Raw genomic sequence first — 22,955 nt, 5'->3', positions numbered from 1 at the left:
GCATTGTATTTAGCCAAATTCAAAGGCAAACCATATATTAATTCATTATTTTATTTATTGTTAAAAAGAAACAGTATCATTAATTATCAATATCGTTATTTGCTCCTTTTATTATATCAAAATTTATGGAATCTACATCAATAGTATCGTCTCCATTATTAAATGCAATAAGGTTATCCTCGTTTATCTGGTTTTCTGGTCTATTGCGTTGACTTAAAAAATAGTTAGTATAGTTGTTAGCATTTGCTGTAAAAACTAGGTTGTTTTCACTTTTATTAGATAGCAAAAAATTGTTAGAGAGTACCTGATTTCTATCTGAATTTAAATTTGCTATTTCTTTTCTTTATTGGTTGATGTCAGGATCAATCACACTCAACACATTTAAATTTCTATTGATTTCACCAGAGTCAATTTTATCCTTCTAGTCCATTTCATTTGAAATAATTTAAGGCATTTATTTAGTTTCTTTGATCTATTAAGCTAATGTTTAAGATTTATTATTATGATTATTGTTTGTTGCTACCGTATCATTTTAATTTATTGTTTGAGTTGTATGCTAATTTATTGATGTAATACCATTTTGAATTGACGGTGTTGCATTATGATTCACATTTAATGTGTTGGGGTAATTCTATGAAGTGTTCCAATTAGAAATATCTTGTTTAGAATTTTATGTATTTTACTGATCTAATTGCAAAAAGTTGCTTGTTTCTTTTTAAGGAAAATTATTATTGAATTCCTCATTCATGCTTGATTTTTCTTTAGAATCTCCAGCCAATTTAAAATTATTAGAGTCTTCTGGAAGAGTTTTGATTTAGAGTTTTTGAGCAGTTTATAAAGGCGATTGCTAAGTTCCTCCAGTAAAATTGTTGTTATTATTATTCATATTATTTTTTTTAAATTAACTTGTCAGAGTTTTTATTTACATTTAGGACAGTGCACTATAGTTAGAAATCTAGAACGAAGGCTCTGTATCGAATTTTTCTTTCTTCATATTCAAGTAAGTTAGCAAAGGCTCAATATAGCTTTGTAGTTAAGTGCCTCCGAATTCAGCTTATTCATATTTTAGCGAGGCTTTTCCGTTTTTGAGAATATTTTATCCACCTTTCCCCAGTTTCGAAATACCTTTAAGCTGATTTTCGAATCCTTTTACAAGGTCTTTTATTGTTTAGCTTTGAGAATTCTTTTAAATCTGATTTAATTTCTCCATGACCTCTCTCTTTGAATGCGTACCATCGCTGTTAGACACTATAGGTATACTGTTGCTTATGTTTCCTTTGTTGTCAGATTTAGAATTAATTATATTAGGGTTATTGCTTCCTGAGGTTAAACTTAGTGCACACTTGTTGAGCTCAGAGATAGCAGAAACCATATTAACTATTTTCTTCTTTACATAAATCATACAAAATATAGTAGCAATAACAAACACAACTAGACTTACAATACTAGAAATTAAAATATTTTCAAGATTCTGAGAGTTTTAATTATCGATTTCTCCATATACTTCATTGTACGGTATAATCAACATAATTACAATTTATTGATTTTTGTAATAATTTTCTGAATTAATTGTACTAGCCACCACTAGATCCTAACCTTATACACTAGTTATGGTCTATAAAAGATATTCTTAACTTTAGTTATAGATGCTATCCCATTTATCCTTAGGAATTAACTAAGTGATTGACAAATTTTAATAAGTTTTTCCTTAGAGTCCAACTTATTTAATGAATTAAGTAGGCTCATTGAGTAAGTTTCCATCTATATTTACTATGACTAGATATCCAGTGTCATAAAAAACAATATCTTAAAATAATTATTGGAATTCTCCAATCTTTATATCCAAGCTTGCAACTCCCATAAACAAGCCTTTACCTACAAGGTATCTTTTATCGGTGTCTTCTTTAGCAGGAGCTAATATAGCCTTCGAGATTGTAACTACTCTTTAACCTGAGCCAGCATCGTAATAAGGTGTTGAAATAACACGATAAACTTAATTGTCAGGCTGATTAATATGATTGTTCCTAGTGTTATTATACCAACCTCTCTCATGAACCCTATATGAGTCTGGAACTGATCCCATGATCAATCCCGGATAACCATACATCACTTATCTGTATTCAAATGCAAAGTAAATTTTGTACAGTTTAGTAACAAAAACATCAAAAATCTAACTCTCTAATACGTAATTAAGGATATCAATAGCTCCATTCAAAGTATTTGTATCAATCATTTATTAATAAACATATTAATTATTTAATGGTTATGTTGTTTTATCAAATTCAAACCAATCAATGCATTCTAAACTCACTCCATTTGGATCAAAATTAACATTCTAAAAATAATTATTTATTTATTTTTGTTAAAATAAATTCCATAAAGTCTTTGGAAAAAAAAAAATCAATAAATTTAGTTTGATTAAATAAATAATAAATTATTAAAAAGAATTTATTTATTTACTCCTGTGTATAAAGGACACATGCCTTTATCTGGATCGTTTTTCATGTGCATTTTACTAGGTCCTTTATACGGAAATTATTTTATATGGCTAAAATCATATACTTTGTAGCTAATTTAGAGTTTTGAGAGAATCAAGTCACTTAAGTAGTTTAAAACAAATTCATAGCCCTTAAAAATGTATTCAGTTGAATTTTTATATTGAATCAAACTATTTTACAATATTGTCTAAGCTTTTGATAACAAAAATGAAAATTATTTTAAAAAGCAAATCAAAAAAAAGTTAATTCTTTTTCAACTAAAAATTAAAAAAACAAGTTTTTTAATGTAATTGTTTTTTGCTATATTTAAAGCTAGATAGGTATTTAAGTAACAATTAAATGCTTTTTTATAGCACAATAAGTATATTATTATTTTCAAATTGAATATTTTGTTTACCTTAACTTTCTATTGCTTACTGAATATTTTCTTTGTTGGTTTAGTGGAAATAATAAGTAGTAGCAAATCCGCATAAAAATAGGATAATTATAAAAATTATTGAGAGGTAAGTAATCATCAGCTTTAATTGATCTTCTATTTTACCATCATCACCAACCTGCCAAGTTATTAAATATCTAAATATTTTTTTATTATTTTACTTCCATCTTTCTTGATATTCTTCAAATATTCCTTTTTTATTCACTTCATTTTCTTATATCATGTTTTAAGTATTTTGTTGAGGAGGTATGTTCGTCATACTATATTTTCCATCTATTTCGTGTTTGATCTTAGAAGTAGACTACTGCTTACTCAAATTATTGTTAAAGCTTGTTAGCATATTGGTGTTATTATTATTATTATTATTATTAGGCTTTTCCAAATTTTGCTACTCTTTTAAAGTTTATCTTTATTCAAATGTAATCATCCTTTTCGATAATGATTACTACATAGATAAAGTCTTCACTTTGCTTTCCCTACTAACTTCTAAATTATTCTATATAGTCCCGCCATTGCCTTATTAGCTAGACTATCTTTTTCTTAATTCTAACATCACTGGATGAATCGTATATCAAAAAATCTTAAAAATTTTATATTGAAAATTTTAATTCAAACTCTATAATTAATTATTTAATGATAATAACTACTAACTAACTAGCAAACAAATTAATTAATTAATGAATGAATGAATGTTTGTGTATACTTTTTATTATTTACTTTTTGATTTTTTAGATTGTTTTTTTAATGTTATTTCTTTGGATGATTGATTTTATATTCTCTTAAGCTTTTAATAATTAATTTATCATTCCTTAATTTGCTTTTTGACTTTCCACAAACAGCGCCCATTACTAAGCTTATCATCTATCTAAATGCAAATATTTCCTTTTTTCTAGCTGTAAAACCATCCAACAAAACAATTATTCATTCTTAAATGAGTAATTTATTAAGATCAATTTCTTTAACAAACATATTAAAAAAAATAAGCATTTTAAATACTTTTCATTTATAGCCGTTTAATTACTCGCTTATATTTCATAAAAAGTAATTATCTTTTATTTTACCTTAAAATATATCTTTAATATATAATTTTTCTTTTAAATAATATGTTCATAACTTGTCAACAATGATACACTGCATAATTTTAAACGCTCCAATTATTTGTTGGATTAGATGAAACATCAATTTGTTCAAAAAGCAAAGTAGAACCAAATTATATCAAAAATTAGAGCTTAAACTATAAAAAACTTTTACATTTAAAATATAGACTTAACTTTTTGGGCTAATATGTGCATTAATTATAGAAAAATTGAAGTATTTATTTCAATAAGCTTGAAAAATAAATATCTAATAATTAAATTTATGAAAAATAATAACATTTTAAATTACTTCATTTAAAAATGCTGAAAAATATAATTTTATTTTAAAACTGATTCTTTTGTGTGGTTGATTTAGATTGTTTATTTTGAAATATTTTAAAAGTAGTAAAATCAGAAATAATAATTTTTAATGATATCTCATTCTCAAAAAAAAATTATGTGCTATTAATTTTTTTATGGCTATATTTGATGTGTTTTAAAATTCTTTGATATGAAGAAAAATGAATGTAAATATTTATTTTTAATTTACAAATAGTTAGCTTTAAGTAATTATTTTTTTTATAATTATTATTAAGTAGGAAAAGTACTTATACAATAAATTCTATGGCATTAATAATAATAAATAATCAGTGATATTAATTGCAACATTAATTAATTATCTTTAAGTTTCATGTTGTATTTAATCATTAAATAAATTTTACTAGTGTATAAAATTTGTAATTAATTATTCAGTAATAAGTTAAAAATAATAGAAAGTAGTAATTCATCGTTAGCCTATCAATAGAGCTTTAAAATAAATATAAAAAATATAATAAAAACACAAATATGTCTATTATAGAATAGTGGTATAATATGTCACCATAAGAGCGGGTAGAGTAATTAATTAATTATTAATAAATTTTCCAATCTTAATCATGATATTTATTCTATCAATTTAATTTATTATTTCAGAAGGAGCTTTATGAAACTAGAAAAGCTAAAATAAATGAAATAATGGAGACATTGAAAAAGAATAAGGAAGATTATAAGCAAGAAATAAAGGAAAAATAAGAAAAGTTAAAGAGTACTTAGAAGTTGGATAAAATTAAAAAGAATAGAACTTCCTTTAATTGTGATATTGTCTTAAGAAAAGATTTTAGAATTTCTCCTAAATCAAAAAAGTATTTCAGTGGAGACAATGATATTTTTCTTGATCAATAAGGAGAGCCTGCTAAAGAAAGCTATGAAAAAGACTCACTGATTGTTCCAAACAGGGTTCTGTATTAGAAAAAAAGTAAAGATATTGAAAAATATAAAAATATGTTATAAATAGCCTATATTAAACTACTTAATTTATTATATTAGAAATTGTTTTGACTGATCCTAAATACAATTTAGAATAAAAAAAATTCATTTTAGAACAAATAGAAGCTAATTTAAAGCATAATAGAAATAACTCATAATAATACTAACTAGAAGGTTCTGCTTATTAAGACTATCCTATTTAAGTGCAGCAAAATGAAAGATTTTTACCATAAATCAATCCATCTCCATAAACTAGATTTTAAAACATCAGATATGCTGAATCAAGTGCACCATATTCAGGATAGAATCACTAATTTCCTGAATAAAATTAAATTTAATAACACTAATATTTCAGAAAACAGGATGAATAAAAATATTACTCGCCACAACAAAGAAAGGTTTAAATCTAAGATAACATTTTTGATAGAAATATTAGCTAAAAAGATATTCGAAGCAACAAATATAATAATCAAATTAGCTATAAATACAATGAAAATAACTTCAAAAATAATGAATATCCTAATAATCAAAATAACAATTATTTTATGTCAAATCAGTAACTAAGTTAAAAACCACCCAGTATTATAAATTCAAATAATAGAATCAATTATTAAAGAGAACAGCTACCAAATTACTATTTAAATAAATAAGTTAAGTAACATTCTCCATACATCAACTAAAATTACTCTAATGCCTATCAAAATGTATCTTAACCAAGTATTTAAAATAATTATTCTGCCCCTTCATATAACTAATATTAATATCAAAATTTTTGATTAAAGTATACTTCATTCATTTCTTCCTGTCTATATTTTTATACTAATTTATATTTTTTATGCTGAAATTTAAAATTTTTATTTAATGTAATTTTTATTTCAAATAAACATTTTATTAAATTAAAATATTCTAAAATTATTTATTTTAAGATTCAGGAGGTATAAAATTTGACCAGTATAAGGAGGGTATATAATTTAGAGTGGTTAATATAGATAGATTATATTTTATAAAAATTAATATCAATTTCTTATATTTTAGTGGACATATTGAATTGGATATTTTTATTATTTCTATTAATTATATAAAATTCAACAATCAAATTGAAAAATATAGTTTCAGTTTATTACTTGTGTGCTTAAAATATTCTTTTAATTTTAGCAGAGTTGAAATTTGTCTTTATTTAGTTTATGGAATGAATTTCAATTTGAAATATAATACTTTAGTGAATTAATTAATGTTCATATGTTTTTATGTATCTATATGTGGCGTGTCTGATCGTTTTGATTTTGTGAAAATTAATTTTAAAAACAGAAAAATTAATTAAGTCCACCTCAAAAAATATTTACAAGATTAATATTAATTGATTAAAATATCAATATATACTTTCAGTCGATATATTATTTAATACATTATTTATGTAATTAATAGAAAATAATAGGTAAAGTAATTACTGGCATAACAAACTATAACAAGTGATAAATATAAAACTCAAAATATTTTAGATAAAGTAAGCAAAATGGAGGAATAGCATCATGAGATCGATTATAGCCAAGTCGAATAAGCTGTTTAGATGAATTTAGATGGATACAATGGAGATCATGACCATTTATAGTAGCACTATGAAAATGGTTTCATGTAGAATAATGAAAAATCAAATGGCTACCATAATGATTATAACAATAATAATGATTAAACTCAGTAAGAGAGTTTGACTATATAAAATTAAAGAAACGATGATGAAGAATCCAAACTACTCAGATAAAATTCTTAACAAACATAGCAATAGAATACAGATAATAATACATATTAATATTAATTACCTCCTTAGCAGAAAAAGAAAAGCATACTAGATTTAGATTACATAAAGGTAATTGTGAAGTATTCATCATGAATTAATGTAAATAAATATAAAATAGATAGATGTAGTAGATTTTAAGAGAGTTGATGCCTCATTAGAAAAAAAAGTTACCAAAAGACTCCTTTTTATAATTGAAATTTAATGCCCAAAAACTTAGTACCAAAAAACAAGTAAATAAAATTAAGCAATAACCAATTTTTAGGATATAATATGTTTTATTAATTTAGTATAGGTAACTTACGATCTGTTCTCTAAAACGATAATAGGAATAGTTAATTTTGGGTAAATTTTTGAATACCATTGATTGCGTTAAATCAAATAAAAAAGCTAGTCATAATTATATTCATAATACATAATTAGGTACAAACTTCTTTCTGTTAGTAATTATCAAAAACTAGAAATAGCAGACTCATAAAATGATTAGCAAGTTCAAGAATATTTAAAATAAGCCAGAGAAATATTATTGGTAAAATATTATTTTATAAAATTGACTTCAAATTTGAATATTCGCAAAACAAATTGTAAGATTTTGAAATCAACTTTTAATTAATCTAAAAATAGGAGATACAGTCAAGGAAAGATCTTTTAATGATGCAACAAGTAATAATATTTAGAATTAAAATAAGTAGGTAGCAAATTGTTTGATTAATTATTAGATACAACATATGTTATAATTGAATGATGAAAAAAATACTGCAGATGAAGAATACATAGAATTGCTGGTATTTATTGAATTATTTAAAATTTAAAATAATTTTTCAAAGTCATTAAAATTTATAAATATTTTACGAATAACTTATTTTATTTTTAAAATATTAAATTATATTTGAATGAAAATAATGAATAGCAAATAAATAATTTAAATTTTATTGAAAATTAGATTAATATGGATAAACAATAAATTTAATATAACATCTATTAAAATAAATAAAAATATTTAAAATAAATTTATTTATTTTAACTAAAATTTGTAAAATGATTAATAGCCTGCTAAATTAATACATAAGTAAGATATTATTGAAGAAGAACTTGAAATAAGCAGTAGTTGCTAAGATGTCGCTCATAAAATTGTATACGTCTCTTAACAAGTACTAAATAAAAATTTAATTTAGTAATATTAAATAAATTTTTCAATATAATAATTTTAGAATATAACTCCTTTGAGTAGATTAGGGAGGATTTGGTCTTTTATAGACAGCTAAATTTTAGGTAGTGTTTTGGCTTTTAGAGTTATGCAAGAAGAAGGAAATATAGTACCAAAATATAATTTAGTCTCCAAAAAATATTTTGATTTTAGGATTTTATGTCTGAATTATGTTTAAGAAAAAAGTTTACTACTTTTAGGATCTCATCAAGGTTATTTATATTACTAAACCATTGGACCAAATGAGCCACTTAATAAGAAATCTAGCTCTGTTTCAATTGGTAATGAAGAAATATTAAAGATAGTCATATTCCCTTCAAATTAACATGCCCTTCTTATGATGCCAAGCAGCATAAGAATTTTCGATCTTAATTCTTTAACGGTAGTTGCTGGTGGATCTCTTAAAAAAAGGCTAGATGGAAACGAATTAGCCAGTGCTTCAATAGATTCGAATAATACCTAAATTTATCTTGGTATTTTTTTCATGTTATTTAATTGAATTCTAAATATCTTTACACATAAACAAGGTACCTCAAAAGGAACACTCTTAGTCTACAATTTAAATGAGTAAAAGTTGGAATATAAATCTAAATACTCTTTTGAAGAACAAATTCCTATATCTTCAATAATTTGCTCCTAGCCGTAATCAAATATTTATTTATTTAATGATAAATCAATAATTTTATTTTGGAATTCTATTTTTAAATCAATCAATCAATCAATTTGAAAATATTTTATTGACTACATTAAAAATTAAATTATCTTAAATAAAGATATTTATTTATTTCCTAAGGAGGAATTTGTACTGTACAAAAAATAAAAAAGATAGAACCAGAGTTAGAGTTATAGTAGGTAAATAGTATAAATTTAATTATTTTCGAATTGAGAGATATCAAATATAAATGTTATAAATAAAGAATGGTTAATTCGATATAGGCAAGTACATGAATTAAAAATAAAACACCATGAAATTAGTATCTCCTCTTTATATAAAAAAATACCAGCTCTTTATTTCTGGAACTGACACAGGTATGGTTATATTTTGGAGTGTAAAAGATGGGACAGTATTGTCAGTAATTTAAGTCACTTAGGACTAGAAACCTATAGTGTCAATATAGTATATAGAAGAAGAAAATTATCTTCTAGTTACTCTCTAAGAGGGGACAAAAGTATTAATTTTATAAATTTAGATGAAATAAATCAAAATATTTTAATAAAAAAGATATTAAAAATGGGTAAAGTAGAATAGTCTTTGTTGCTTGAAATATAAAAAAATTTAAGTTACATAGATTGATTCAGTGATTAGTAAAATATCTAAGTGTTTAAAAACTAAATAGATTATTATTTATTTTTTAGTAGTTGCTATATTTATTTATTTCCATGTATGTTTTTTCCTTTTTTTAAATGGAGGTCTAGTTAGCTAGCTCTATTTATAGCTCTATCTAACAGCAAATTAATTTCAGCGTAATATAAAATGATTAATTTGCATTAAGCATATTTGTCATTTTTCGTTCTATAAAATTTATTAATTTCGATAAAAATAAATTAGTTATGACTTTCTTAGTAGTAAAGTGCTATTATTTAAGCTTAATTAATAATTTCTGTAAAGTGAATACCTTTAACATATCATAATTAACACATGAATCCATTTAAATATATTTTAATGTAAGTAGCCAATACATAAGAATTAAAAAAAATAAAAATGAAAAGAAAACATAGTTAATTGAGTTTTGATTCCAAAATTAAGTATTTTATTCAGTCATTTTTAGATAATTTACATAAAAATAGTAAAAAAAATGAGGGTTTGCTCACTTAAACATGAAAATTAACATCTAAAGTAAAAATAATTACTATAAAAATATAGGATATAAATATTTCATAAATTTATATATTTGAAAAGTTCAAAAAAAATACTTTATATCAGTGATATAAATAGTATAGAACAAATATAAAAATAAAAAAATAATACTTGCATATAAAAGATTCTAATGAAATTGTAATTAATATAAAAAAGGTCAAAATATTATCTAAATTTAATAATTAATAAGAATAATTAATAAGAATGTCTAAATGAATATGTTTTGTTTTGCAAGGAGACTTAATGAAATAGTTCTATTATCAATATAGATCACTCTATCTCTTTATTAATTAAAAATTGATAATATAATACAGAACGACATTGACTTCAAGAATATGTTTTTAAAATCTAGTCTTTGATTTTTAATTGGGTGAAATGAAATTCACAATATTTGAAAGGAAAATTAGATTGGAAAAGTAATCCATAAAAGGAATACGATAATTTCTTGTAAAATTTTAAATACAATGAAATAGAAAAATTAAAATTCAATCAAAATCAGAATTTGGCTTCTTTCTTTCTTTTTGTTTGTTTGCATTTTAACATTCCTTTCAAATAATAAATTAATTAATTTATTTAATATTTTTTGGATAATTAATTTAGTTTATTAACTGCGCTTATTAGAAAAAATATAGAACTCAGTAGTAATAAGAAAAAAACTATTTAATCAAATATAAAATACACCATAATTAAAATAGAGTTGTAAAATAGATAAAACACCAGTTTTACATAAGATTAAAAATTGATTTCTACAATCAAAAATATTTCAAATAGAAATCAACTATTTTATTTTATATGTTTAGCATCTAATTATTTATTCTTTGCAAATTATTAATTCCAAAATAACAAAAAAATATTTATTTATTTATTTTTAATCAAATTTAATTGGATAAGTAAGTGCTCAAAAGCTCAAACAATTTTCAGGATTAGTTTGATTGATTGAGTGACTGACTGATTGTTTAAATTAAAGGGAGCACAATCAAAAGATCACTTTCGGTATAAATAATCTAATAAAAGAGTCTATAGACTTTAAAAACATTAAAAAAAATAATAAATTCATAAAGCTAAAATACTATAGATAATTAAAAATACAATTAAAAAAATTATTAAAAAGTCAACTAAATATATAGAAGAGTAAATAAAGTAGGCATTTTAAACAAAAAAACATATTGAAAAAGGTACTTACTTACTTATTATATTACTCACTCGATAAATCTAAACATGGGAGGAAATTCAACTAAAAGCGAAAACGCTGTTTCAATTGGAAATTTAAAACTCTATTTCAATAAAGCAGAGTTTCTTCCAGGAGAGACTGTTCAAGCTAATGTTGTTTTGGTTTTAACTTAAGATACTTACTGCGATGCAATTACAATCAAATTCAAAGCTACTGAGTAAATGATCTATAAGGGTAATATCTAAAAGCCATACACTGTAATTGATAGAATAGCTCAAATGATTTAAATTTAAAAGAAGTTGACCAGAGGAAGTCATAATTTCTAATTCTCTTACTAACTGCCAAATGTTTTGCAACCTTCTTACTATCTTGATAAGGTAAACGAAAGAATGTAAAGCAGCTAAGTTAGAAACGGAGAAACTATTACTACTGACCAAGAAGAGAAATTAAAATTCACCTTAATGTACATGATGGTTAGCCAACTTGAAATTAAAGATAAAAATATTTTAGACATGGAGGGTTTGAATATTATGAAAATAGGATCTGCTGCAAATAATCAGCCTATCAACGATACATTTAGTGAAGTTTTAAAGAATTTCTATGGAAATTATGGTCTTTATTAATAAAGGGTTTTCATTAAAAGAAGTGAATTTAATCCAGGAGAGACTATTCCTATACAGTTATCATTTGAAAACAAAGGATCAAAGCCTTTAAAGAGTGTAAACGTTAAGCTAATTCGTGAGCAAAATTTTATTAAACCTGAATCAGGTGGAAGAGAAAACAAGCAAAAGAAGTTGACTATTTCTGATATAAATTTAATACAAATAGTTCCTCCAAAATCTGTGAAAGAAAATGTTGGAATCCACTTTAAAATCCCTGATGATCCCAAACTAATACTTCCTAGTTACAACGGAGGAGCATTTTCATGCAGATACTTCTTGTAATTTACCTTTCTTTATAATGGAGCCTTCTGCTCTGAAGTGAGCACTTCAAGATAGGTACCAATACTCATCATCGGTAAAAATGATAGGAGATTTAATTGAAGACTTTTTTTAATCCTGAAACTAAAAATCTCTTGCGAGCTTACTTATCTGCTTTTACTGAATATTGTATAATATAGAATAAAATAATTAATTACTTCTCATTTCAAAAATCTCCTTAATAGTTAGTTAGTTACCTACTGAACCATTAAAATTTAATAATAACTAACAAAAATAATAGAGTTATTTGGTAAAAATGATAAGTATTTGCTTAATTTGGTGAACAGTTTATTTATAAAAAAAACATAATCTTAAACAAAATTAATTACTCACAAAAATTTGAAAAGAACTCTTAATCAAGTCTCTAGTAAATCGATCAAATAAAAAAATAAATTAGCAAGAAGGCAAAGTCAACTACAAAATAAAAATAGACAGACAAGATAATTTAAATTAAGAATAAATAAATAAATTATCTTGATGTCATTAACTAGTTGATTATTTTAATAAAATAATAATTAAAATTGATTAAAAAGTTACTCTAAATAACATAATCTAAATATCTTTAAATCTTAATATATTTATTAACTAACCTTAAACAAATTTCTTAACTGATTTGACTAATATCATCATCTTTTATTTTCAAATAACAAAATATTTTAATAAATAAAATATTATAAAATCTTAAATGCAATAATTTATTTTCTTTGTCTTAAATTAACTAATTAACTATAAAATTAGTGTATTCACTATTTCTTATCTTGATTATCAATTAATTATGCTATTTAGACATATTTATTTTTTAATCTAAACAAAAACTTTAAATTGTTAATTTTTCTTAAAAGATTTTCAAACTTTCATATTACTTCTACGATAAACCTTTCTTTTTTTCTGCTCCATTCTTCTTTATAGCTTATTTATCTACTTTAATATAAAAAATATTTTGTTTTTTTAGTGATAATTAATATAAAACAATGTTTTAATACCTATTTATTATCAGAAAATTAATTAGAAAGTTTATTTTGCTTTTAATTTCTCAAATTAAGTTTATATCTTTGTAAAATATTCTTAATATTTAAATAAAAGTCTTTTATCTCAAAAAAAAAGATTTTCATAAATCTTTTATTAATACTAAAAATTATATTCTTGGTTTATTTTTGTCCACATAAATTTCTAGATGTTCTTTTATTAATACACCGTCATAACTCTTCTTCTTGGAAACCTAACTTAATATATCTTTTTTTTAAAAAATATCTCTTTTATAATTTTTTATTTTGTCTAAATAATATTTATTTGGGTTTGCTCACTATTAATACTTTAGAGTATCTTCTTTATTTTGAAATATTTAATTAAATTAAAAAAGATATAAAAAATATATTTATAAAAAAAATGGAGCAGTTATCTGTTATTGAATCTCAAGAAAGCTATTGTAAATATCACAACAATAGATAAATTTAATACGCTTGCATGGAGATTAACTAACCATAGAAATTTATGTGCTCTTTGTGCTTATTAAAAGGTAGATTTTCTTAAAATGTGAATGACTTTCTTTATATTAAAGAAATTCAGGAAAATAATCAAAAATTGCCAATTTAAAATTGGCCAAAAAATATTAGTCCTGATTTAATAGACCACTTACATCATGATATATCTGAATGTAGAAGTGAAATGGAGTAAAAAATTACAAGCTATTTCAAGCAACTCTAAAGCTCTATTATTGTATCTATCGAAAAGCAATAGAAAAAAACTTTAGATATTTTTAATGATCTATACGATGAGTTGGAGTAACAAATATAAAACTATAATAAATTCTTTTAGAGAGAAAAACTCCATGAAATTTTCTAAAATGGAACATATTCTGATTAATCGTTTACTTAACTTTAAAATGAAATTGAAGAAACTAAGGTTTAAAATCTACAATATCTAGAATAGAGAAGGAAGTAGGCAGAAATTTTTGAGAAAAAAGTCTTTTAATAACCACATGAAATTAGCAATGCTATTAATTTACTTTTATTAAATATTGATTTTTTCGAAAGTGAAGATCTGAGATCGATAATACCCAACTATAACAAGATTATAAAGGAAAACGATACTTCAGACTATAACTCTTTGATAGCTAAATAGACTTTATATTAAATTAACCAAAGTAGCAAACTTTAGCAATTGATATTCGAACAAAATCAAATTATTGAATATAGAAATAAAAAGAGTTTATTTGAAAAATAAACTGATTCAGATGTTTTTTCAGATGCATAAGATATCTTGAATTAATTAAAAGCTAAAGAATAAAATGTATTTGATAAAGTAAATGATTAATAATAAAAAAATAATTTAATTCAAAAACTAGAAAATTTACTTATAAGTTTCAATTAAAAATACACTGGTTAAAATTTCAAAAATTCTATTAAAAAAATGGAATCAGAAGAATTCACTTAAGTCATAAAGTAAATCGAAAATATTTACCAAAAAGATTGCTAAAAAGACAAGGTGTTCTGTGCAGTAACCTATTTACAACAAAATACAGTTTTATGGCATCTTTAAACATTATTTAATATGTTAGTCAATATTAAAAATAAATAAAAATTAGAGTTTGCTATTATTGCTTCAAACTATGGAACAAGACCTACAATTTAAAATGAAACTGTAACCATTTCAAATTATGGATAAGTTTATTTTGATATTTAAATGAAAAAAGAAAAAACATATGTTATTCTTTTGAAAATTCATACTTACAAAAATTCTGGAGATTTTAAATTTGGATTAATCAAAAATGGCTATGCTAATTATGAAATTGGTAGTTACTCTAATACTATTATATATATAAGCACAATTAGTTCTAATAATATCAATTTGATAAGAGGATAATAAATAAAGAAAGATAATATTCCATAGTATTTGGAGATAAGAGTAAATATAGAAAAATAACTCTTTTAAATTTCAGATTACCCATCATATAAGAATGTGATTTAATATTCCGGGCGTTTTGATACAAGTCCATCTTATTAATTTGGGTTTGGTAGTTATCAGTCTGATTAAACTATTTCTGTAGAGTATCTTGAAGAAACTGATGAGTTTATAAAATTTTGAGTAAATCAGCTAAATTGAATAAGGTGAATCCTCATTTATTAACCTTATCCTCTCCCTCTCTATCTTTTAGACTGCTAAGATGTTAATTATATTTTTCTATAAATATATAAAAATTTTTGATGATAATATAATCGGACCTTTATTTTTTTGTGAGAATATAAAGTATACAGAAAAAAATGAAAAATTTCACATAATATTTTAAGATAATAACTGTAAATTTTATACTTAAAATATATTTTCAAGCAAGATTATTTTTTATTAAACTTTAAATCTCTTTCAAACAAAATATAAATAATAAAAAAAATTTTTGTAAATAAATACATTTTATCTAACAGAAACTGAATTATATGTTATTTCAATTAGCTTTTATTAGTTTTAATTTACTAACTATAAATTTTTGAAATATTTTAATAAGAATATATTTGATTCTATTATTTTATTTGGGTTAGATAATTTATTCAATAAACTCTTAATAATGTATTTAAAATATTACGGAATTCTAAAACTATGATATTAATAGTGATTAAATACTTTTTTTAGTTTATTATTGGTATTATTTTTATTAACTTTTTTAATTAGCAAACAAATATATTAAAAGTATGCTTAGTAAATAAAACTTGAAATTGTATAATATAATTTTTTATTTTTAATTACATGCAATTTTTATTTTAAATACCAATTTAAATATAATTTACCATCAGTTCTATTTATTTCATGCAAAAAATACACTTTATTTTATTGTATCAAACATTATTTAAACTACTATTAGTATTATCATAGTTGCTATTAATTTAGTAGATTACTGAATTATTTATTAAAATTGCTTAACCTTCAAAATATCATTATGACTTTTTTGTTCCTTTTTAATAAATTATATTAATTAATAATGAACAAAAAATTAAAAAATTAATAAAAGCAAGTCATTTTAATTTTTTATCAAAAAAAGGTTGATTTAATAAAATTTGTGAATAGTAATAAAAATTTGATTGATTAGAAAAAAAATTTGTAATAATACAGAACTTTGTTTCAAGATATACGAATGATAAATAATAAATTTTTAATTAGGTATTAGTCATCTTTTATAAGAATAGAAAAAATATTTTAATATAATAAAAAAATAGGTTCTGAGAACATTATAGGTATAAGAATAGTTGTCCTCTAATTCCAATTAAATTAAATAAAGGAATTTGCTAGTATTTTATATAAAATAATAAAATAATAAAACTTTGATTTTCTTTAGGAACAAAAAATTTATTTTATTCAATATAAAAAAATTGAAGATATGGAAGTTCCCTTAAAAGAGATATTAAAACCTTATCAAGATATTTATAAATAAATGAAGAATTTAAACTTAAATTTTATTAATAAAAATTAGCTGTTAGAATTAAAAATGAATTAAGTCTTAAGTAATTTATTTAAATAGAAAAAAAATTATTTTGAAAATATTTTTATCAATTATTTGATATATAAATTGAGTAAAAATTTTTTTGAGAACCAATTTAACAAAAAAATTGAAAAATTTTTACAATACATATGATTTTTGTTTTAAAAAATTTAAATCATTAAAATTATGATTTTTAAATAAATAATTTCATCGATTTAATAATTTTTAATTTATATATCTGTTAAAATCATAAAATTTATTGACTTTCAAATTAAAATGCTTTATTAAAAAAATAGGTAAGTTAATTTATAATTTAAATAAATAAAGCAGTCTATAAATTATATAAGTATTTTTGTAAATTAAGTTTGTTAAACTTCAAAAAACTCATATGAAAAAAATATTTTCTAATTTATTAAAATAAACCTCATTTTGAATTCAACAATCACAATTTTATGTTATTTAAAAGCAGAACCAATTAAAACTTAGTTTATTCTTACAAAAGAGGAAACTTAATTTAAATTTATATCAAAAGTTGTAAAGAAACTAATAAGTGATTATTTATATAAAATTAAGTAAAAACTATGAAGAATTTAGTTCTTTCTATTTTTATTTATGTTTTTTACTTTAACTCCCTATCAATATCAACATCAAAGGTTTAATCTCCAAATACTTGGGTTTATTCATCTTAGTATGACTATATAATACCTATTTCTGAACCTTAAGATATTTATAACAATATCAAAATCGCTTAATAAGCTAATCTTATCTTTGTTGCAGCTGGTAATTCAGGAGTAAAAGTCTTAGATCCTAAAAAAAGCTACTAAGTTATAAGCACACTTAGAAGTGATGAGTACTTAGAAGGATTTACTATTACTTAAGATGCAAAATATGTTTTTCTACCTTTAAATAGTAAGCTAACTATCTTTGATTATACTAGTAGAAGTTAATTTTAATAGATTGCTTAAGATTCAGTCTAAATTCTCAATGTAGATATGGTAATCAATAAAGCAGAGACTGTTGTTTTCATTTTCTAATCAACTGGATAGATCAGAGCTGTCAATGTCTCTAATAAGAAAAATCCTACTTTTGCTGGGACTGTTACTTGGCGCTCTTCTCAAATTTAAAGTGGTTTACTTTCATAAGATGATTAATGGTTATTTGTTTGTTAAGGATTTCAAGGATTAGCAATCTACAAAATTACCTACAACTAAGATGGCACTGTTTCTTTCTTTCTAGCCGGAGCTTTTCTAGGAGCCACATTTGGATCATATGCGATCAACCTCACTAGTGATTTAAAATATATTATTAATATTGATAACAAAAAGGGAGTTAGCATTGGAGACTTCACTCAAATAACTAATTCAGGAGGAGTTTATAAGTCTGCGACCTATACTGTCACTTGGTGGCCTACAGATATTACACTTCCTTCTCCATACTCCCTTTGTCTATCTGGTGATAATAATTTCTTATTCTTAGGTGTTCTTTCATAGGGTATTTATGTAGTAGATATTACAGATAAAACAAAACCTGTTTTATATGAGGTTATTTAAGTTGCTTACCAAGGTAAGTCAATTAAACTCTCTTAAGATGAGTCTAATTTATTTTATGCAAATGGCTAAAGTGTATAAATATTTCCTAAGACCACTCCAAATTTAAGTGACTAATATTTAAATTTATTTAACAAGCACTTAGTTACTTCCTATGATTGGTCCAGCACATACTTCTATTGGAGATGTGTAATTGATGACACCAATAAAATGTACTATGGCTCGTTTGATGATGATGGCTTGTGGATCTTTGATGCCTCACTACCCGAAGATATGGTCCTAAAAGTTAAACAATTTAAGCCTCCTAATTCATTAGCTAATATTGATATTGTTGTCTTTTTAAGAGGCTTTCAATATATTGTGCTTCCTGTTATAGATAATGTTAATGTATTCGCTGTCTATGCAACAAACGATATCATAACATTAGGATCTGGCGCTAACGCAATTTAAATGGTAGCTTATGATACAGATAACTATATAGTTGATGCAGATTATGATGAAATTGTAAACTTACTGGTTGGTGCTCTAGGGAATTCAGTTATTTTTATGGATATAGCTACTATTGGATCATTCTCTATAAAAACTGTTTGGAAATTTACTAACAAAATGAAAGGAAGTTGCACAGGAGTTATGTTTTCAGGCGATTTTAAGTATTTGATAGGAGCAAGCAGAGGTTATGGCTATTTTGTTTTGGATATCAGAAGTCTAAGCAACATCTAATTAGTAAATTATATTGATTCTTTAGGAGCTGAGAATGTATTTAAATATAAAATATCTCCCAACTATGGATTTTTTGTTGATGGTCTTTAAGGAATTTTCATAGCTAGTTTTGATAAAATGCCTTAAATAGATATTATTTCAAGAGTTGAAATTCTTGGGTGGAGTAATGACATAACATTTTTAAATAATGAAAAATTGCTACTTGTTTCTACTCTTGAACAGGGGATGGTTACCATGGTTGACATTTCTGACATAAATCACCCTTTCATAGTTTCAGAGTATAATTATGAAAACTAAAACGGTATGAGTACTTGTGCATTCTAAGATAACTCGTATATTTTCATCAACAACAATATTGGAGTACTTACTTTGCCAACAATCAGTCCAGTATAGATGCATGTTGAAGTTTAGTAGGTATTAGAATATTCATCGATTGTTTAGGATTTCATCTTTTAAAAGATGGATATAAAAGATGTATTCACTGTTGGAATGAATATTTAACTTGATATAATCTTTCTTTATTAACCATTAGATTTGATTGTTGATAGCATATGGCATTATCAAAAACAATAAATCGATCTTATTCCTATTTGGATGAACTATGATCCTGAAGCATATTCAATTAATATCCAAGTGGTAAAAGAAGCGATAGATGAAAAAAATATAAACTAACCTCTAGTAAATACAATTATTTTGAAGACCCTGAATCCGCTATACCAAACAGATTTTAATTACAACAACGCGTCTTGTCCTACTTCTTAAACATAAAATGAAGACATTTTTAAATATGTTTTGTCTCATGGTTACATAAACAATAATAGTGTGGTAAATCCTAATCTTAGCTTTACTTCTACGGAGGAAATTACAATATTTCCTAATTTAAGTGAAAGTTTTAACTAATGTATTAGCACAATGATCAAAAAAACTTTACTAAACTCAATATAATACTCTCCCATTTTCCTATTTTTCAAAACATCCCTAATTTACACTTAAAAGCCTGCAGATAAGCTAACCTACATTCAAACAGTTGCTAAAAAAGTTTCAGTATAACTCATAGTCCCAAAATTTAGTGGGAAATTTATTTATCAAAATTAAATAGGAGTTAATCTAACAGTAAACAGTGATAAAAATATAATTGAAATATCAGGTTTAGTTGAAAATGTTAATGGCTATCTTGCTAACAAGCTTATACTTTACGCTATGCCAGGATTTTCCTATGGATAGATTTAAGCCTAACTAATAATATCCGATGATATTAATTATGATTTGCAATATGATCTTTTGCTTCCATAAATTCCTTTTTTAAAAGAAAAAAGTCCTGTTTAATTAAATCCTTAATATATTCTTTAAGATTAATTTAATCAAAATTATTCAAATGGTGAAATAGAAATTCTTACATCATTTCTTTTCAATTTTGTTTAAACAACTTTTTAATCATTTGATGTAGGCTAAGTTACCTATATTGCTTACATACTTTAAGGAGATTAATTTCTGGTTCTTGATGCATCTCATTGGATTTCTTATAATGCTGAAAGTTAGAAGTTTTATGGAACTCCTCCTTAGTCATCATTTAAGACTTCTGTAACTATTAAGTTAGTTGGTGATGATGGCTACTAAAAAATTTCAGATACTTTTGTGATTAAAATTAACAAGTTACCAGTTTTATTAGTAATGTAATGGATATCATAAATTTTAGGACCAATAATTGGAGTTTTCGGCCTGTATAAATACAGAAATATATTTTATAATTCATTTTTTAAATACAAAAATAGATATACTAAAATAAATACTGTCGTAAATTAAAAATTTATTTTAAAAATCCCTTTGATTTCATAGGATTTAAATCAAGCTAAAGAAATGATTGAAAATCTGATACAAATTATATACAAAGAGAAGAATGGTATTAAAAAGTAAATAAATCTAGGTAAAATTGCTAGATTGAACACATTGAAAATTGGCGATATTGAAAATGATCATGCTCTAAAAAAAGAAGAAGAAAAACTGTAGAAAAAAGCTTTGAAGATATAAAACAGTTCAGAAATTGAAATTACCAATAATAAAAATAATGGTGATAATAACCATTCGATTTAAAAGAATAATTTTGCCTTTAATACAGATAGAAATGATATAACTAACTAGTTCAAAGATAAAATAATGGCAAGTAAAAATAACTTTAGAAATTCAAAAATAGAAAAGTAATACCTAAACTAAGAAGGAAAGATCAACATGTAATAAGTTATTTAAGATATGCTTCTATATAATGTTACATTTAAGATTAGTGGTAAGAAACTTGAAGCCAAAGCTTATAAAGAAGAACTTTATAACAAATAATCCAGTCTTTACAAATGCATCAAACTTTTATTAGCTCGCTATTTTATATCTCTAGATAAAAAGAGTCATTTAGTATCAGAGTATATCAAATATTATGGTAAATAGAACTGCTTTTTATATTCATCAAACGACTGGTATAAATAATTTGTGGACATTGTATCAGAAGATCAGTTAGATAAAAATGGGTAAATTATAGCCTTTCCAAAAATATTGATAAATTAAAATAAAATTGCTCCAGTTTTAATGCAGCTTGAACTTTTAAGCTCTAAATTAGAAAGTTTTGAATTTATAACTTCTAAAGGAATAAATCCATACCTCGTAAAGCTAGTTCTGAAGGCAGATGCTCTAGGTATAAATTTGAATCCTCCCTCTTCGCTGTTTCCATCATAAGGAGAATCCCTCTATATAAAACCAAGCTAATTAAAATCTGTTGAATCTTTTAAATATGCTCCTGGGGGTACTTGCTTTCCAATTATTAAATTCTTTAATATGGAATACGACCCATATGGACCAAAAGAAAACATGCAATTTCCTAATTGGTTAGAGTTAATTATGCAAAGCAAAGTAATTATTCTTTAAGGAACTCCTTAGTAATAAGATGCTGAAGAAATATTGATAAGATTTTATGGATTGTAAGGGTTTATCTATCGTTCTTTTACACTAAGAGTTAAAGATACTGAAGAAAACTATTAAAAAAGTAAATTTGCATTTAAGTTAAGGGATTCTAAATTTAAATAAGAGCATGTATAAAATAAAGACAATTCTTAGCTCTTGATAGTTAATGATAAATTCTATGAGTAGCAAAATACCTAAAATGACTTTGGATTGAGTGTAAATCAATTTCAAAGTATTTTCAATACAGTAGAAAATCATGAGAAAAAAGATTTGTAATAAAACTTTGAAAATAGTCCTCAAATTGATAACTTACCTACAGAATGTATAGGAACACCAGATATCAATTACAAAGAAGATATTCTTAAAGAATAAGATTGTATAGATTAAATTAATTTAAATTAATGAATTTTTGTAGTGTAGTTTGTGTTTTTTATTTTCATCTCTGTTTTAGCATAATTATATTTGAATAAAATAAATATAAATTAAAAATTAATTTTACATATTAAATAAAATAAATTTTCATGATATTATTTAAAATAAATTATGTATTAAAATTCTTTTTTATTTACAATATACATATTATTATGATTTTTGTTACAATTTACAGATTTTTGGAGTTTTCATTTTTAAAAACCAACCCTTAAAAAAGTTTTAATTTATGAGGAACTACAATATATAAAAACTTTTTAATTATTATTCATTATTTAAAAAATATATTTTCTTATTCTAAAAAAAGCTTTTTAATTAACCTATCTATATTTAAATATTATTAATTATTAGAACTATTTTTATTGCAAGTAAAAAAAATAAATATTGAAATAAATCAAAAACATTGAAGAAACATAACAAAATTTGTTGAACTGTACTATTATTTTAGTTAAAAGAAAATTTGAATTAATAAATTTTGATTATTTTACTTTTTTAGTCAATATTTAAAAAAATAGTTAAGAT

General features: G+C 23.3%; 6 protein-coding genes across 6 annotated transcripts; 5 read left to right on the top strand and 1 right to left on the bottom strand. All coding sequences in view use genetic code 6, as the record gives it.

Annotated features, from left to right (window-relative positions):
* Positions 1-76: 76 nt before the first annotated feature.
* Positions 77-3,487, bottom strand: TTHERM_00197880 (cache domain protein; the record flags this gene model as incomplete). The annotated part of the gene is made up of 3 exons (XM_001006969.2): positions 77-2,335; positions 2,461-2,690; positions 2,896-3,487. The coding sequence occupies 3 exons, from the start codon at positions 3,485-3,487 to the stop codon at positions 77-79; spliced, it is 3,081 nt and encodes a 1,026-aa protein (XP_001006969.2).
* A 1,270-nt stretch (positions 3,488-4,757) lies between these two features.
* TTHERM_00197870 (hypothetical protein) lies at positions 4,758-6,091 on the top strand (the record flags this gene model as incomplete). The annotated part of the gene is made up of 3 exons (XM_001006968.2): positions 4,758-4,901; positions 4,983-5,304; positions 5,376-6,091. Exons 1-3 carry the CDS (start codon positions 4,857-4,859, stop codon positions 6,089-6,091), a joined length of 1,083 nt encoding a protein of 360 aa, XP_001006968.2. The 5' UTR covers positions 4,758-4,856.
* Positions 6,092-6,828: 737 nt separating this feature from the next.
* On the top strand, positions 6,829-9,608 carry TTHERM_00197860 (hypothetical protein; the record flags this gene model as incomplete). Its single annotated transcript, XM_001006967.3, has 12 exons — positions 6,829-7,179; positions 7,229-7,340; positions 7,398-7,452; positions 7,531-7,636; positions 7,732-7,770; positions 7,827-7,892; positions 8,157-8,258; positions 8,319-8,787; positions 8,842-8,956; positions 9,088-9,166; positions 9,232-9,483; positions 9,537-9,608. 12 exons carry the CDS (start codon positions 6,829-6,831, stop codon positions 9,606-9,608), a joined length of 1,818 nt encoding a protein of 605 aa, XP_001006967.2.
* A 1,782-nt stretch (positions 9,609-11,390) lies between these two features.
* TTHERM_00197850 (arrestin) lies at positions 11,391-12,386 on the top strand (the record flags this gene model as incomplete). The annotated part of the gene is made up of 1 exon (XM_001006966.3): positions 11,391-12,386. The coding sequence occupies one exon, from the start codon at positions 11,391-11,393 to the stop codon at positions 12,384-12,386; it is 996 nt and encodes a 331-aa protein (XP_001006966.1).
* A 1,323-nt stretch (positions 12,387-13,709) lies between these two features.
* TTHERM_00197840 (hypothetical protein) lies at positions 13,710-15,407 on the top strand (the record flags this gene model as incomplete). The annotated part of the gene is made up of 1 exon (XM_001006965.1): positions 13,710-15,407. The coding sequence occupies one exon, from the start codon at positions 13,710-13,712 to the stop codon at positions 15,405-15,407; it is 1,698 nt and encodes a 565-aa protein (XP_001006965.1).
* A 1,965-nt stretch (positions 15,408-17,372) lies between these two features.
* TTHERM_00197830 (kinase domain protein) lies at positions 17,373-22,409 on the top strand (the record flags this gene model as incomplete). Its single annotated transcript, XM_001006964.2, has 1 exon — positions 17,373-22,409. The coding sequence occupies one exon, from the start codon at positions 17,373-17,375 to the stop codon at positions 22,407-22,409; it is 5,037 nt and encodes a 1,678-aa protein (XP_001006964.2).
* Positions 22,410-22,955: the final 546 nt, after the last annotated feature.

The sequence above is a fragment of the Tetrahymena thermophila genome, assembly GCF_000189635.1.
Source record: "Tetrahymena thermophila SB210 genomic scaffold scf_8254815, whole genome shotgun sequence".
In the NCBI taxonomy this organism is placed as follows: Eukaryota; Ciliophora; class Oligohymenophorea; order Hymenostomatida; family Tetrahymenidae; genus Tetrahymena; species Tetrahymena thermophila.
This window is presented reverse-complemented; position numbering and strand designations above follow the sequence as displayed.